General features: G+C 36.0%; 1 protein-coding gene across 1 annotated transcript in view; it reads right to left on the bottom strand.

The window, feature by feature from the left end:
• CDKL2 (cyclin dependent kinase like 2) overlaps positions 1–16,377 on the bottom strand; it is a 31,275-nt gene extending 14,898 nt beyond the window's left edge. Inside the window, exons 1-7 of the mRNA XM_023637955.2 lie at positions 15,524–16,377; positions 13,090–13,288; positions 6,976–7,170; positions 4,546–4,724; positions 3,314–3,426; positions 1,950–2,089; positions 18–106 (exon numbers count right to left, since the gene is read on the bottom strand). Of these exons, the coding sequence (XP_023493723.2) occupies positions 18–106; positions 1,950–2,089; positions 3,314–3,426; positions 4,546–4,724; positions 6,976–7,170; positions 13,090–13,257 (884 nt within the window). The 5' untranslated portion in view covers positions 13,258–13,288; positions 15,524–16,377. The remainder of the gene's footprint in view (positions 1–17; positions 107–1,949; positions 2,090–3,313; positions 3,427–4,545; positions 4,725–6,975; positions 7,171–13,089; positions 13,289–15,523) is intronic.
• Between the last annotated feature and the right edge of the window lie 694 nt (positions 16,378–17,071).

The raw sequence follows: 17,071 nt of genomic DNA, 5'->3' as shown, positions 1-17,071 counted from the left end.
ACGAGTCAGTATTATACCTCTCAGCAAATCCATCCATATGAAAGAAATCATGGTGCAGGAGCTCAGCACAGAAGGGCCTTTTGTCTGGGTCAATATGTAAGCATTTCTGGAAAACCAAGGAATACATACAGTTCATATCAAAGAAAAGCTGCCTACATTTAAATTTTTAAACAGAAAAATAGAAAATTCCTCTTTCATGTCAATGAATTTTAAACATCTGTAATAAATGATAAAGAATAAAGCAAAAATCTAGACAATGACCACCAATGGTTGCTAATATCACCAAAAGGAAGACCACCAGATATTCAGGGTCTCCAGATGGAAATACACCAACCTCTCATGAAGTAGTCTTGCCAAGCTCCAGTTCTACTATGAGTTTATAAGAAATGCAGGACACAGGGGAACATATTAAACTATTCTATGTAGCAAATTCTAAGGGACAAACAACCTAGTTTCTTCAACAAATAAATGGCAAGGTTTAAACAAAAAAGAAAGAGATGAAGAGGAGCTTATAAATTAAGAATCTTAAAAGACATATCAACCAATTGCAATCTATAGACTTCATGTGGATCCTAATTCAAACTATGAAAAGAAAGTATGAGAAAATAAATGAAACTTTGAGCATTGATTAGATGTTTTATGATATTAAGGAATTATTGTGAATTTTTAAAATTTAAAGCTCTTGCAGATTGGAGGGGAACGGATCTACTTGGTGCTTACTATTGTGCTAGATACTTTGCACAGATGATTTTAGTTTAGTGCAAGTCTTGTTCTGATTAATCAGAACTACTCAATGCCAGTAAAAATAAAAGGGACTCAATAAGTAGCTTTAAATGAACAAGAAAAGTTCTATAAATAATTAAGTTACTTACAAGTGAAATAATACAACATCTGAAATTTGCTTCAAAATACCCCCCCCTCAAAAAAAAGTTGAGGAGGGTCTGGATAGATGAAAGATTGTCAAAAGGCTGTTAATTGTTGAAGCTAGATACAAGTACGTGAGGGTTTATTATACTATTATTCTTTCTACTTTCTTTTCTATGTTTGAAAATCTCTATAATAAAATGTTTAGAAAGGTACTGGATTCTACTAGAAGGGACACAAGGCAGATGACAGTTATGTATTTATTCCCTTTAAATCTCTTCACAGAAGATCATAAAGCTAATCTCAACGAAAAATATTTTCATCTGTTAGATTACGTAGAAAAGTGGAAACGTATTATTCTAAGAACTTGTTATAATTAGTTACAAGCTTATGAAACTATTTTTTTAAATAAGTTATTTAAAGAATTAAAAAGTAAAAAATACCTTGGGTAAATGTTATGTGATCCCAGTGTTTTACAGATACTTATTTTATCAATACTTTAGGACAATCCTAACTAATAAGAATTTTTTTGAGCTAATAATTCCAAAAGGCCCACTTTTAGAGACAATTTGATCCAGTGAGAATCTTCCTAAGATCTCCTTCAAATACAAGGCAAAGGCGATGACCGTTTGTGAATTAGCTTCAGCGAATCCAGCGATGAGGCAAAAGCCCCTTTAACGATCACTATAGGTCATGGTCCTATGCCCCACACTTTAATATTTTCCGACTTCCCTACCATTCTTTTTCTTTTCTTATCCTACTTTTCTTCTCTTTTCTAGTTACACAAGGCTTGCATTTTAAATGGTAAACATTAAAAACATAGCGTTATGAGGATGTTTTCATACTTAAAACAGGCTAGATAACACTAAATGGTTTCCTAAAACAAGTAAAATTTTTAGGCCTTTATCTCTGAAATCCCCCACCCCTGCCAAATTATTTAAACCCTTTCTTAATGTACAAAGATTAAAATCATCGGGGTAACTTGTTGACCTAAAAGATCAACTAGAGAAGAAAAAAAGAAGAGAAAACCAAGTCTCCGTAATGTAAATTCCCCATCAGAAGGTGAACAGAAAAAGTGTGATAACCTTTGCTAAATCTATCACAACTTCAGAGAGCTTGGGATAGCGTCTTTCAAGAGGTTCTGTTTCCTTGATTTCAGGCAACCTTACTCCAGCAAACGCAGGATTCTTATAAAACAGCTCCTGATGTCTTGGAATTAGATTACCTGGAAGTGAGAAGAGCACAGATCTCTGTCATTATACATCATAACAGAAAGGACAAAGAGACAGGGGATGTGGAGTAGAGAAAAGAGGAGAACACCGCTTATGGAATTGGGGCTCTCTTAGCAGGAAAATGAGCCACACAGTGCTCTTATTGTCGTGGCACCGGGCAGTCTTTTACAGGGGTTTTGACAAAAGTCAACTCAAGGAAATTAACATTGTTATCTTGACATACTCATTTAGAAAATTTCAGTTGTATACATAGAACTGAAGACTTGAGGGAGCAGAGGAAAAGGACAGGTAAAGAACAGTTTATAATTTTTTAGATGTAAGTACCACCACTCCATTTCTAAAAACAAAGCAAAGAATGCTGACCAAAACAACGAAAATATTAATAGTCATATGGTCAGTCAATAGTCATATAGTTATATGGTTAATCTATATAAATCAGTTCCACCCTTTAAGAATTTAATTTTTGGTCAACTGATTTTATACTTGAATCTAAGGTCTGATTTGAACACTTTCATCCTTTTTCTCAACTTTAAAACCTAATTTAATAAAATATATATGAAAATTCTGCTGTAAGAAACCATTGTATTGTTTATTGAATTTCTAATCTGGAAACTTAAATCTAATAGTTAAATAACCCCCAAGTATTTCCCATTATGTCCATTTTCCAAGCTCTGTCTCCCAACAGGAGGTTGATATTTCAACAAATGTAAAAAGACTTTTATAGTCTAGTTTTCACACTGTCCAAAGCACTAAGAACAAAAGTCAGATTTGCAGCAAGATTTAACTACCTTGGAAGTCTCTGTGTCTCTCAATCTGAAGGTGAGGATGAGGGCAACAGTAGTATTACACCAAATGCTTGCTGACCCAAAGATAAGTGATCATTTACATCCTCTCTACATTGATTTGTTGAATGCAAAAGCGCAGAGAAAATGTACAGCCTTTACTCTTTTCTTTGAGGGGAGGGTAGGTGGGGGGTAATGATTAAGACCATATGTCAGATAGACCAAAGCCAGACTGAGAATGAATGAATGGATAGAGAGAGAGAGAGATACAGACAGAGATAGATAGACAGACACATGAGGTTTTCCTATTTGTTCCCTACCTCCACTTAAAACACATATCATCTTTAACATATCAACAGCTTGTGAAATCAGTGCAAGCAAACAAAAACATAGGAAAAAACCTCTAATATTTAAAATGCAGATGTATTATCTTACCTAAACACACCATAATATGATATAGCTGATCAATATCAGAATCTCCAGGAAAGAGGGGCTCCCCCATGAGCATTTCAGTTACCAGACAGCCAATGGCCCACACATCAACAGCCCTGAAAGAAAATCAATTTTGTGTAAAATCTGGCATCCTAATACGTTTACTGTCACTGACTCTGTTCTGCATATTACTGTTGGTATTCTTGGTATTGAGAAAGTAGTAGTAAGCCTTAAAGTACTCGTAAAAATACATTTCTCCATAAACAAAGTACTATAAACTTAAAGTAACCCCCAATTTTACATGCCAGATTTCCAGAAACTTCAGTCACGTGACATAAATAGAAAAGTCTTCTGAAAAGTCAAAACAGTTATTATGTGACTTTATTCCAGAAATAAACCTTTTGGATTTCCATTCAGAACCTATTCATTCTTTGTTTACACATAATTCTAACAAGGTTGATCCGTCTATCCCACCATACACTGAAAACAGCACATGAGAAGGAAGTGGCTGTTGGGGACACAAACAGTAACAACAAGCAGAACTGAAAGCTAACAGGGAGAAAATAGAAAAACTGTCCTAAAAGTTAGTCACAAGAACTTAAAGAAGAATATGATAGTGTCATTAGCATAGGTCAACTACCTTGAAATTGCTTAAGATCATAGCTGAATTATAAAATGGTACAAAAGTTCAGTATGGCAATAAAATGAGAACTTAGTCAAGAAAATATTAAATGGTGTATACTCTACAAGCAGAAAAACTGTAGAAAATATATTAGGAAGATTTCTATTAAAAGCAGTTAAAGTTAGTCCCTCTTTTTTGAAGAGTTCACTCATGAAGACTCTATGTTTTAAAAATTCACACTCAGTTATGTTCTACCCCTACCTTTGCCCACCCCACCTCACCTCTCTCCAACAGTGTCAGACTTACCCAATCAATGTTAACTCTCTTTACAGTGATAAATATATCTATTTCCAGTTCACTGTAAGAAACAAGCCACTTACTCACCTTGATTTCCCTACCTTTAAAATAAGTATACTCACCCCAACTTGTTTCACAAGAATGTTTAAAGGAGAAGCACCAAAAATGATTACAAATCACTTTCCAAAGTTCCCTAAATTCAAATCTTCCTTTCAGTGTTAGAGGGGTCTTTTATTATATTAGAAACATATTCCATTTTATCAAGAAGAGACAGTTAAATTGGCCCTCTCCCCACCCCGCCTTGCTCACGTCTTACTTGCCATACTTGACATCACCAACCAATAGCTCTGGAGCTCTGTACCATCGGGTTGCCACATAATCAGTATAAACCTCTCCAGGAGCTGCCAATGTTCGCGCAAATCCAAAATCACATAACTTGACAACACCAGACTGGGAGACTAATATGTTCTCAGGCTTTATATCCCTGTGTATGATCTAAGACAAAAAGCAAAGTATGACATATATTGGCACCTCAAGTTAAGCAAATTATTTTTTGAGCACCTGCCATGCGTAGCATATTGTTTTTGTCCCATAATGAATGCAAATAAAAGCATATAAGGGGCCGGCCCGGTGGCGCAACAGTTAAGTGCCTACATTCCGCCTTGGTGGCCCAGGGTTCGCTGGTTCAGATCCCGGGTGCAGAATGGCACCACTTGGCAAACCATGCTGTGGTAGGTGTCCCACATATAAAGCAGAGGAAGATGGGCATGGATGTTAGCTCAGGGCCAGTCTTCCTCAGCAAAAAGAGGATTGGTGGCAGATGTTAGCTCAGGGCTAATCTTCCTCAAAATTTTTTTTTAAAAAAGCATATAAAATTGTTCCTGGCTTTAAAGAACCTGGCACCTAGTTGGGCAAGAAAGAACCTTTATGCCTGAAATTTTATTTAAACAATCAAAGATATTGGATGAAACATATATTATTACTGACTAAATCAATTGCTCTGTTAATGACTGCTCTCAAGACTAAGAGAGTAAAGTTATCATTGAAGACTGGGGTGGTCAAGGAAAATTTTTATGAAAGGGATGGGTTCTAAGATAGATTGTTAATACTAAGTATAACTGGGATAAATGTAGAAATGGAAGGGCAATCCAAGTGAAGGCAACAAGGAGGGCAAAAGAGTGAAGATGGGAATAGGTCAGGAGACTCTGGAGAAATGCTTCTGCTAGAGTAGGGGTTATGTACGAGGGAGGAATGTTGCCTTCACTGCTAGTCTGGGAAGTATGAGCTTGTGTCAAGGCCATGGGAACCCATGGAAGTGACATGACCAATACAGTGTTCAAAGAAGATGTTGCTCATAAACAAGCTAAATCAGAGAGCGGGACTCGAGGCAGGAAGAAGAGCAGTGGGACAACTATGAGGTGATAAGGGCCTAAACTAGGCTGGTGCTCAGAGGAATGGAAAGGAAGAGAGAGAGTTTAGAAATATTTTAAATCAAGAATCAACAGAACTTAGGAAATAATCTCAGATATTTTATTTAAACCTGGGAATCTAAAACAGTGGTGGTTCCATTACTAAAAATAGAAAAGTCTACAAAAAATTAGTTTTGATGGAATAATTAGTAGTTTTGTTTTAGCCATATGGGTTTTTAGGTGGATTGCTGTGCACCCAAGCGAAGGCATTCATCAGGCAATTAGAAGTGTAAATAGGCTAAAACAAAGGTCAGTGGTTAAGATTTCTAAAGGAGATACCATTGAAGAAGAAAGGGACAATACTAAAAGTTCTACAGCTAGGCAAAGCAAACTACTAGGTCTAGCTCTCTAAAACAGGTAAATTGTATTTCGAAAAATCTAAAACATTTATTTTAAACTCTTTCAGAGGACTAGCATCCTAAATGGCAATCTGCACTGCTGAGCATTTTGCAAAGGCTACCAACTCCTATTACATCCTAGACATCTCATGGCGAGGTCACAGGGCCAGCCCCACACCTCCCATTAGCATTTATTACTTTTACAAGCACACAAAAAAGTCATTTAAAACATTTTGTAAAACTGGCAGAATCAATGTGTTGAGTTATTCACTTTATACTTTATAAGTATCATTTTACCTAGAGGTGCCTTTACATGATACTCGAAGAATATAAAATTATTGTGGTAGACAACAGGGTGAGAACAGGGATTTTCACATTTCACAACTAGGCAAAGAATCTGAACTAACACATACATGGATGCTTGGGTGTATGCATTTGTCAAAACTCATTAGTTAAATCTGTGCATTTCACTCAGTAAATGTTACCTCAAAAAAACCCCCCAAAAAACCAGAAAACAAATATTAAACTCTAGTTAATGATATGCATAGTTGAAGTATTTAGAGTTGAAGTATAGTTCTGATGTCTGCAACTTACTTTCAGATGCATAAATGAATAGACAGATTGATAAGGATAAATAGATGAATAAATATGTCATAAAGCAAATATAGAAAATGTTAACAAGTATAGAATCCAAGTAGTAGGTATATGGTTGTTCACTGTACACTCTTTTGATTTTTCAATATAGCCTAAAATTTTCATAATAAAATGTTTGGGGAAAGAATACACGTATTATAATATGTGAAAATTGGCAATATCAAAGTAACATAGTTCATTTCAATTACTTTACTAGTCCAAACTTCAGTTTAAACAAGTATCTCAAATTAACTGTATCTGGAGAGTCAATCACTGGCAAAATAACTATTTAAACTAAATACTTACATTGTGACTATGACAAAATCCAATTCCATTAATAATCTGAAACAAATACTTTTGAACTAGTTGGTAGTCTAGTCCATTTGGAAAGAGTTCCAAGTCATCAAGAATTGTATGATCAACAAATTCAAAGACTAGGTACCATCGCTTTTTTTTCTTACACACTTCCAACAGATTCACCAGATTTTCATGCCTCAGTTGCTGTTACAAAAAAAAATGCAAAATAGTTTTTACAAGACCAAATTATTAGCAATTAGTCACAATCTAAAATAGATCTTAGCATAAGAAAAACACATAAATAAAATGCATAAAGTATAAATTGTAAAAGTATATTCTAGTTTTTAAATTATAGTCAAAAGACCACACTGCTCCATTCTCCTCTCAGAGAACACAATGAAGCCAATGAAAGAAAAAAAAAAATGTAGCTCCATCTTCAATGACTCTAAGGAGGATCTATAACCCCACCCACAACAAATGAGGTGGGACTGCCACATGTAGTCAAGGTCAAACAGGAGTGTAGAAAGATACCAAGGGATCATGTGTGGGTACAAAGCTGGCAGAGCAGAGTTTTCCAAAGTTGGTGACATACCCTGAAAAGGAAACACAAACAGACAAAGCTTCTTTGATGAAACGGGAACAGGGCTCATGGACCGTCAGTGAAAGCATCGCTAGAACTGAATGGCACCGAGCAACAGCAGAGGAGGGGCCTGAACAACCACACAGAAACTGATCTGCTGGAAGCAATCTGTTGGCGACGCCGAATGGAAGGCAAAACCATTCATTATGAACAGACCTGCAAATACAAGTTTCAGAGAAACTAGGATAACAGAAGTCAATCCCACACTCAGGTCTGTGTTGTAAGGAGCATCACTTGAACCATGGTGGACTCCTACTAGCCTGCAACAAGATCACGACTTCTCCCTCAGATGAACCTCCCACAAATAGCTGGTCCAGGAAGGGTTCACTTTGTTACAAGATAACAAACAATAAAAAAGGAACCAATCCAGGATTCAAAGATACTATAAGAAAAGAGGTAGAAAGGATAAGGAAATGCAAATAGCAGATGAATATTCACCAGAAAATGTTCTCACCTTTAAAGGGAAAGAAAGCACCGGCATATAGCCATCAAAATCCTCAAGGATCCAGGAACTTTACACCCAAAGAAATTGTCATTCAAGTAAAAGACAACAGAGAAAAAATTTTGAACATGAGCAAGGAATCTATTAGTGCAGAACTAAGTCTTATAGCACAAATGTGGGCATGATGGTTACAAAATAGAAATAGGAAATTAAAATAGGATACTAAAAACCCAACAATGCACAAATGACATTACTGACAGATTGAGGAGAAAAAAGAGAAGCTGCAAACAAGATAAGAGTATATGTATGCTGATTTCTTGTCAATGGGTTAAAATTATATTTTGACATGAAATTTTAAATTACAAGGTCTAATTATATTTACAGATTTAATGTAAACACTAACACAAATAAGATATCTTCTAAAATCAGGTGGTGGGTAGTGGGAGAGAGAAGGAAATAGAAATATAACAATTTATAAAGGATTAAGTATATTATATAATGTTATAGTTATAAAGGTAATAAATAGTATAAAATAAAACCTTTCCAAATTACCATAGGAAACATATCCAATATTTTAAAAAGAATTCAGAGACTACACAGAAAGATATTTTTAAAGAAGTAATAAAATAACATAATATTATACATAATAATAACTAATACTTACATAATGCTTACTGTGTTCCAGGCACTATTCTAAGCACAAAAATTCTACAAAAAATAGGTACAATTATTATCCTGTTTTATAGATGAGGAAACTAAAGCACAGAGAGGTTAAGTAACTTGTCCAAGCTCACAGAGAAATAAATGATAGAGGCAAGATTAGAACCCAGGAATTGTGGCCTCTGTGTTTTCCCGAAAACAGTTCATTTTTGTTCAGTTCCTCCTTCATGTCCATAACCCCTACCCTATAAAAACACTCAGACCTGTACCTGATTTATATGTGAAATATTTAGATTTCTTATTCTTAACCACTAAGCCATGCTGACTCTAGAGGGGAAAAAAATGAAAACTAAGACCAAACTTATCTGTTCCATCACAACCACAAATGGCTAAACTCACCTATTAAAATAAAAGATTCCAGATTGAACATAAAGCACTTTCCAAATACATTACTGGTTAAACAAATTAAGGTATAGCCATACAATGAAATAAAATGCAGCAATTAAAAAGACGATCATATAGAAGAATATCTTAATCTCTAGATAGGGAAAACCTTTTTAAGCCAGATATAAATGGCATCAACCATAAAAGGAAAGATGGAAAATTAAACTACACTGACATAAGCAACTTCTGTTTACTAAAAGATAACATTAAGAGAGTGGAAGAAAGCTTTTTTAAGAAAATAATAGATAAAACCAAACTATAGTGCTCAGGAATGCATGTTTATTTGGTAAACGTAAAAAAAATTCAAGGCAATGATTAACATGCAAGTAATAGCATTTACCTTGAAGGAGCGGGAAGAGTTAGTGACTGGGACGGTGCAAGAAAGGGGTTGTTGGCAATGTTTTATTTCTTGACCTGGATGTGGTTCCATGAATGCTTGCTTTCCAATAACTCATTGAGCTATAATTACAGTTTTTTTGCACTGTCTATATGTGGGCTATATTTCATAATAAGAAATCATTTAAAAATACAACACCCAAAATTAACAACTCAGTGATGGAGATTAATGACATACGGAGGAGAAAATTAGTGAACTAAATGATGGGTCAGAATAAACTATTCAGAACAGTGCACAGAGAGACAAATAGATGGAAAGAAAAACAGGGGGGAGACAGAGGATTCAGTGAGAAGATTTAGTATATGTTAACTGGCCAAAAACAGAGGAGAAAGGGAATGAGTTGAAATAATATTTGAAGAAATAATAAGTGAGAATTTTCCAGCATTAATAATAGAAATCATAGATTCACGAAGACCCAATGAAGCAAGATAAATTAAAAGATATCCACACTAGACACATCATAGTGAAAGTGCAAGAAAACAAATCAAAGAGAAAAATTTAAGTGGCCAGAAAACAAAACTAACTTATGCTGTTTGGAATCAGGAGAGTTGTGACCTGGGTGGAGAAGGAAAGCAGTAGTGACTGGAGAAGGGATAAGGCGGCTTCTGAGGTGATTTTAATGTGTTCTTTCTTGACTTACAGGATGGTTACATGGGGTTGTTCAGTTTTTTAAAATCCATAAAGATGTATCCTTATGATAATAAACTTTTTTCCATGTATATCCTATGTCAACAAAAAGTTGAGAGAAAAAGAAATCCAGACATAAAAAGTAAACTTAGAAAAGAGCAGCAATTGGACTGACACCTGACTTCTCAAGAGCCTCAATGGAAGCTAGAGGACAAAACAATGCTATCTTCACATTGTTGAAAAAAATAACTGCCAACTTAAAATTCCATTTACAGCAAAAATATCTTTCAGGAATGATAGCAAAATAAAGGCATTTTCACACAAACTAAAATTGAAATGTTTTGTCTACAGTAGACCCTCACAAAAGGAAACCTAAATAATATATTTCAGGAAGAAGAGAAGAGATCCTGATAAATGATCTGAGATGCAGAAAAGCAGGAAGAACAAAGAAAGTGCTAAACATAAACCTAAATGAACATTGAACAATAATTACATCTTGTGGTGTTTAAAAATATTTGTAAGGATTAATATATGACAATGTCAGCAGATAAGATGGAAGGGAATAACTAGAGATAAGTATTGTGAAGTTTTTTATATTGTCTGGAAGAAGGATAAAAGTATTGGATAATGTTGGACTTTAACAAATGTCTCGGGTAACCACTAAAAAGATAGAAACACAATGTATAATTTTCAAATTATTAGAGGGATGATAAGTGTAATCAATCCAAAGAAAGAAAAGGAAAAGAAATACAGAACTAGTAAGACATACAGCACATATTAAGATGGTAGATTTATACCCAAATATATCAGAAATTACATTACACGTAAATAGACTAAATGTTCTAATTAAAAGGCAGAGATCGTAAAGCAGGGTACAAAACAAAATGTAACTATACAATGTTCACAAGAGACATATCTAAACAAGGATTGTGAAAAATTGAAAGTAAAAAGGTGGAAAAAGATATACAATGCAAACACTAACAAAATTAAACTAGTGTAGCCTCATTAGTTTCAGACAAAACATACTTTAAGACAAAACATCCACTATAATAAAAAGAGTTATTTCATGACGATAAAAGATTTGATTCAACATTGATATAATAATTCTAAATTTGATATACTAAATGGCCTTCCTGTTTATAAAGTTAAACATTAACTGAACTACAATGAAAAACAGACAAATCACTAACCACAGAGGAAGACTTTAACATATTTCTTCTCAGTACTGGATAGAACAAGCATACAAAAAAAAATCAGTCAGAATTTAGAAGATTTAGAACATCCAAATAACAAAATCAACAAACCTGACTTAATGGAATACTTTTCAAGCACACAAGGAATTTTGTTGTTGTTGTTGTTGACATATTCTGAACCACAAAGCAAATTTCAAGAATTTCAAAGGATTAAAATCTTACATAGTGTAAACTCAGATCATAGGGCAATTGTGCCAAAAGTAAATAACCAAAGGAGGGAAACCTAGAAAATTCCCCCATGTTTGGAAATTAAGAGAAATGAGAAAGTATTTTGAACCGCTAATCAAAATTTCTGGGATTCACAGGCCCACCCAGTGGCATACTGGTTAAGTTCATGCACTCCACTTTGCTGGCCCAGGGTTCATGGGTTCGGATCCCAGGCACAGACCTATACATCATTCATCAAGTCATGCTGTGGCAGCATCCCACATACAAAATAGAGGAAGACTGGCACAGATGCTACCTCAGCAACAATCTTCCTCATGCAAAAAGAGGAAGATTGGCAACAGATGTTAGCTCAGGGCCAATCTTCCTCACCAAAAAAAAAAAAAAAAATCTGGGATACATACCAAGCTTTTCTTAAAAGGAAATTTTCAGCCTTAAATGCATATATGAGGGGAAAAAAAAAAAGGCTGGAAATTAAGAAGTAAGCATCTATCTCAACAGGTTAGGGAAAAGAGCTGCAAAATAAATCAACCCTAAATAAGTAGAAAGAATGTAATACTAAAGAACAAAAATCAATGAAATAGAAAAGAAATATACAATAAAGAAGATCAACAAAGCCAAAAGTTGGTTCTTTCTAAAAATAAATAAAATTGATAAACCTCTGGTGAGATTGATTAAAGAAAGAGAGTTAACATAGCAGGCCTGAGACTGCTATTTTACCTGCAAAGTAATCTGTTGGCTCTGACCTGGGAACTTGGATTTCAGGAGGGTTCCCTTCAATTCCAGAACTGATCAAGTGGCTGACTGTGCAAATAATATTATTTATGCCAAATACCTGTATTTCTTCTGGGAGTCTGGAATTTTGGTAAAAGCCTGCTAGAGGCTACCTACATGACCAGCCCTCAATAACAAAGCTAGGCACTGAATTTCCAAGGAATTTCCTTGGTAGAAAATACTTCACATGTGTTGTCACAAACTCATTGCTGGAGGAAATAAGTGCATCCTGCATGACTCCACTGGAAGAGGATTCTTGGAAGCTTGTGACAGGTTTCCTCTGCAATGTGCTCTATGTGCCTTTTCCCTCTGCTGATTTTGCTATACATCCTCTCACTGTAATAAATCATAGCCACAAGTACAACTATATGCTGATTGCTGGGAGTCCTCCTGGTGAATCATCAAACCTGGGGGTGGTCTTTGGGACCCCCAACACAGATAACAGACAGACAGATAGATAGATACACAGATGGGCAGGTAGACAGATAGGCAGATAGATACAGGAGAAGCAACAAATACTTTTAAAATGTTTATATTCATAAGATAAATGAATATGCATATGTAATCATTTTATTTGTTTATTGCCAGAAAAGAAGAAATTTACATTTTAAACCTTATTATGGAAATAAAACAAATATAAAAACTAATTTTTTTTCTAAAAATGTAATCTTGATCAAGAAACAACTCATTTTCTTTCAACTCAATATGTGTATTCACCCACCTTTAGTAACTTGATTTCTCGCATAGCAATTTTTTTAACCATTTTGTCATCATCACTTTCTAAGAACTTCTTGATGGCCACAATTCTTCCACTATCTTTATTCCTACACTTCATCACCATTCCGTAGCTCCCTTCTCCAACCAATCCCAGGTTCTCATATTTTTCCATTTTAATTCAAAACCAGTAGGAAATTTTCTTGCTGTGGAAACCCAAACACAGAGTTAATAAAGTTGAGTATATTCATTCCCTCTACCCTCCCAGCAAATTAATTCTTCCTCACTTGTTTTCCATATTAGAGCAGTCCCTGTGTCGATGGCTGTCCTGAACTGACTCACAATTCCTTATTGTTTTCACATCTAAGCTATGTTTTCAAAATATTCACATACATTCTTAATAGACAGGCAAATGCAGTTGAAGCCATTAACTTTGAATTTAAATTACTAAATGTCACATTAATGATATTTAATATATTTTTAATTAAGATAAAGCAATACTTGAAAAATCATGCAAAACAACTACAGCTCACTTTAGAAAAACACAATTCCTTTTCGTTCAAAGGTGAAAAAGGCACAAGTGAATTTCGTTTTAGTGAAGAATAAATTTATTTTTTTACATCAGATTTAAAAGATCAAAGCTGAAAATCTTTATGCACTTTCTACTCACTTGGGAAAAATATTTGTTCACAAAACGATCACTTACCAAGTTAACACTAAGAAACCTTGATAAACTGTATTTCTTTACTTTTCTTACTATAGTAATTAAATTCCTATATTGAACTTACAAAGTAACAACTATGAAATCACAGTGTATAAGCAGATGTTTTAAAATTAATTATTAGTAGTACCAAATACAGTATTTCAAAATTCCTTTTATTTAATGATTACTCACTATAAGTACGATCATTGAATTTTGTGTTTAGAATGATTTTATATCCCATTATATGACATTTTCTGGATAAAGACAATCTTAATAAAATCTTCTTTACTTTACTAATGATTGATGAAGGTCCAGCAATCATTCCACTATGCATTTTGGTACAGAAAAAAACTTTTCAGTCCAAGTACAGATAGATTTTAATTCATAAGGTTTGATTGTCATGAAATATAAAAGTTAATAAGCTACAACTTCAAAGTTAAATTTATTTTTTAAATCTGATTTTGAAATTAAATTCCAGAGCAAAGATTAAAAAATATTGCTCTTAATCCCAATATGATTCTAAACATTTTGGGAGAAAAATAGTCTTTTGGTAACTATATATTCAAATGATGATTTAGGGTTGAATTTTTTTTAACTTGACAACATAAAAACACTCATTCATAAAACTTGGAAAGAGAAAAAAAAATCCTCGCCTGTTACATTAATTGTGTACATACGGCAACTGAAAATTAATTTATCCAGATTGCGAATTGTGATGTTTTACTTGCTTCCCTATTGGTACACTGATGACAAAGACAAAAGAAATATCCTCTTTGTTCTAGCAAACTGTGATAATTCAACGTATACAATTTCAGCAGTTTACATTTAATAATTTACAGTTTTATTTATACTTTTTTTTTAACATAGATATACTTTGAAAACCAGAAGACTGATCTTTGTGGGGGGGGGGGAATGAAAATAAATCTCAGTCAACACCAAGTCCAATTATTTCATTATTTTACTACCAGCTGTGATGGTGGGTTCTACTATAAACTGTTCATAGAGCAGTGTCCTCGACACTAATTTTCCATACATTTGACATTTCACCTTTCACTTAACATCTATTAACTATTTTTAAATAAAGTGTGTGCTTGAAAAAAGTTTTCGGTGTAATTCTCTCTCTCCTTTCCTTAATTTTTTTTCCTTCCATTAAGACAGCATATTTTATCAAGGAGTAGACCTTAGGTTTACTATGCCAAGGCCAAAAATAGTTGGAATCTATAACCTGGATCATTTTAAAACATTTTGCAAATGGTGTCCTCACTATTTGAAAATGCAAAGTGAACCAAATTAAAACTACCTTAAGCATGTTTAAGACACTCTGAAGCATATCACAAGCTAACACTTATGCAAGTTGACTACTCCAAGTTAATTCTGCATACCAGCTTCACATTAGGTCGCAGCACATTGAACACACCTGCTTTTTCAAGTGGCCCTGCCCACAAATACCTTTAAGTATCACAGCTTAAAAAGCCTCTGGTTTCCTGAAACAGTTACTCATAAACTATAACTTTTCATGCCTTCTACTCCTGAATGTAAGGATAACACAAACTAAAAAGAAGGCTGGCCAACTGGCAATGCGGTATGTCTGGACGTGTGCCATGTAAGCATACTGTTCTAATACCAACAATTTAGATAATAAAAATAATACTAATTTTTTATTTTGATAAAGACAGGCTGAAATGTAGAATAGATAAAAGAATGAGATAATAGAAGCTTTTAAAAGCGTTACACTTACTGTTTCTTTAAAATCCTTTCGCGTGGAAAGACCCAAAGGTTTTCAACTTGGAAACAAATTTGAGGTGAAATGCATCTCGCTCGCAGGTCTAAAATACGCTGGCTAGCAAACTGGCAGTTCCAGCGCGCTTCCGATTTCTTCTGCAGACACGGTCACGGGTCCTGGGTAAAGCAGGCAGGGAGGCAGACTGGCCTCGGCCCCCCGCAAGCTCACGCTCAGGAGGACCACGGGGCATGCTGTCGTCGTCAAGGCAACGACCTCACTCGCTCCCCAACCATAGGCACAAAGTCTCCAGAGAGAGAGATGGCCCAGGTCAGAATGCGTCCACGGCAGGCACCAACACCTGTTAAGGCCAAGGCCTGTAGAGAAATTAGCCGGAGTAGGAGGGCACCGCCCCCCGCCTCGGAAGGTGCTCGGTCCCGGGAGTCGGGGCACCTGCTCGGCTCCAGCCAGCCCTGGGCGAAGGCGTTGGCCTCCCAGCTGCAAGGGGGCGGGTCCTCCCCCGCCCGGGCCACGCCAAGTGCGCCAAGCCTGCCGTGTTCTGATTGGCTGAGCCCTGTTGTCAAGAGCTATGATTGGCTTAGCGCTCACCACCCTGCCCCTGCATCTGGGGCTCGGCTCAGGTAGTGTTCACGGATGCGCAGACGCCGGCGTTCACGCTCGCCTACTTTCTCAAGTGATGGGGTACCTTTCTGCCTCGGTTGAGAGATCTCTCTTCGCAACGGAGGGCAAAAGGGGATGATGGTGCTCACGGAGAGGGTAAAAGCCTTGGTGCTTTTGTAGGATTGGGAGAAAATAAAAGGGGGAGGCCATGCAAAGAACGGGACGCAGCGCTCCTCCCAACTTCCCCTGCTGGGGCGGGGAGCGACGCCCGGGCGCCCTCCCCGGGGAAGGTCCGGGCCCGACCGCGGTTCCGCGCTTCCTTTCCGGTCTGGGCGGTGGCTCTAGTCTGCCCCAGGTAGGAGATGACAGTCCAGGAGGTGATGACTAGTAGGCGAGGCAAGGTGAAAGTAGGTAAATGACAGAACTGACGTTAGAAAGGAGGTGGACAGCCTGGGCACTGAAAGTGAGGGAAACGTTTTGAGTGGAGGTAACGGAAGGAGAAGAGAGGACATGAATGAAGTAAGGAAAAGAGCAAGGACGGTTGGGGGACTAGAAGAGATGCACAATATTGGCTTCTGGTAGCCAAGTAGGGTGCAGCTGGTGGGGTGCGACGTTTAAGGCACAGACAACTCCATCCATGACCAGGTAAGACTGGTAGATCAGAATCATGCACATTGCTGAAGTCACACAAGAAAGAGGGCTTTCCTCATTATCAAGGAATTTGGGGTTTAGGCCATACCTCAGCCGTGAGGAGGCCTTAAGCACTCAGTTATCTTCACATTAAATATGAAAACGAAGTTTTATAATCGTATTTGGTCTCTATAATACCTTGATCCAGTTAGGAGAGTGTCCTGGATAGCAGATATTTATACCCACAGGCAATATTAAGGTATTATTTCCTTCTTGTATACTAAGAAATAAATATTCTGGTTTATAAATAATCTT

The sequence above is a fragment of the Equus caballus genome, chromosome 3, assembly GCF_041296265.1.
Source record: "Equus caballus isolate H_3958 breed thoroughbred chromosome 3, TB-T2T, whole genome shotgun sequence".
Classification (NCBI taxonomy): Eukaryota; Metazoa; Chordata; class Mammalia; order Perissodactyla; family Equidae; genus Equus; species Equus caballus.
Note: the sequence above shows the minus strand (reverse complement) of the source record. Positions and strands in the feature narration are given on the sequence as shown.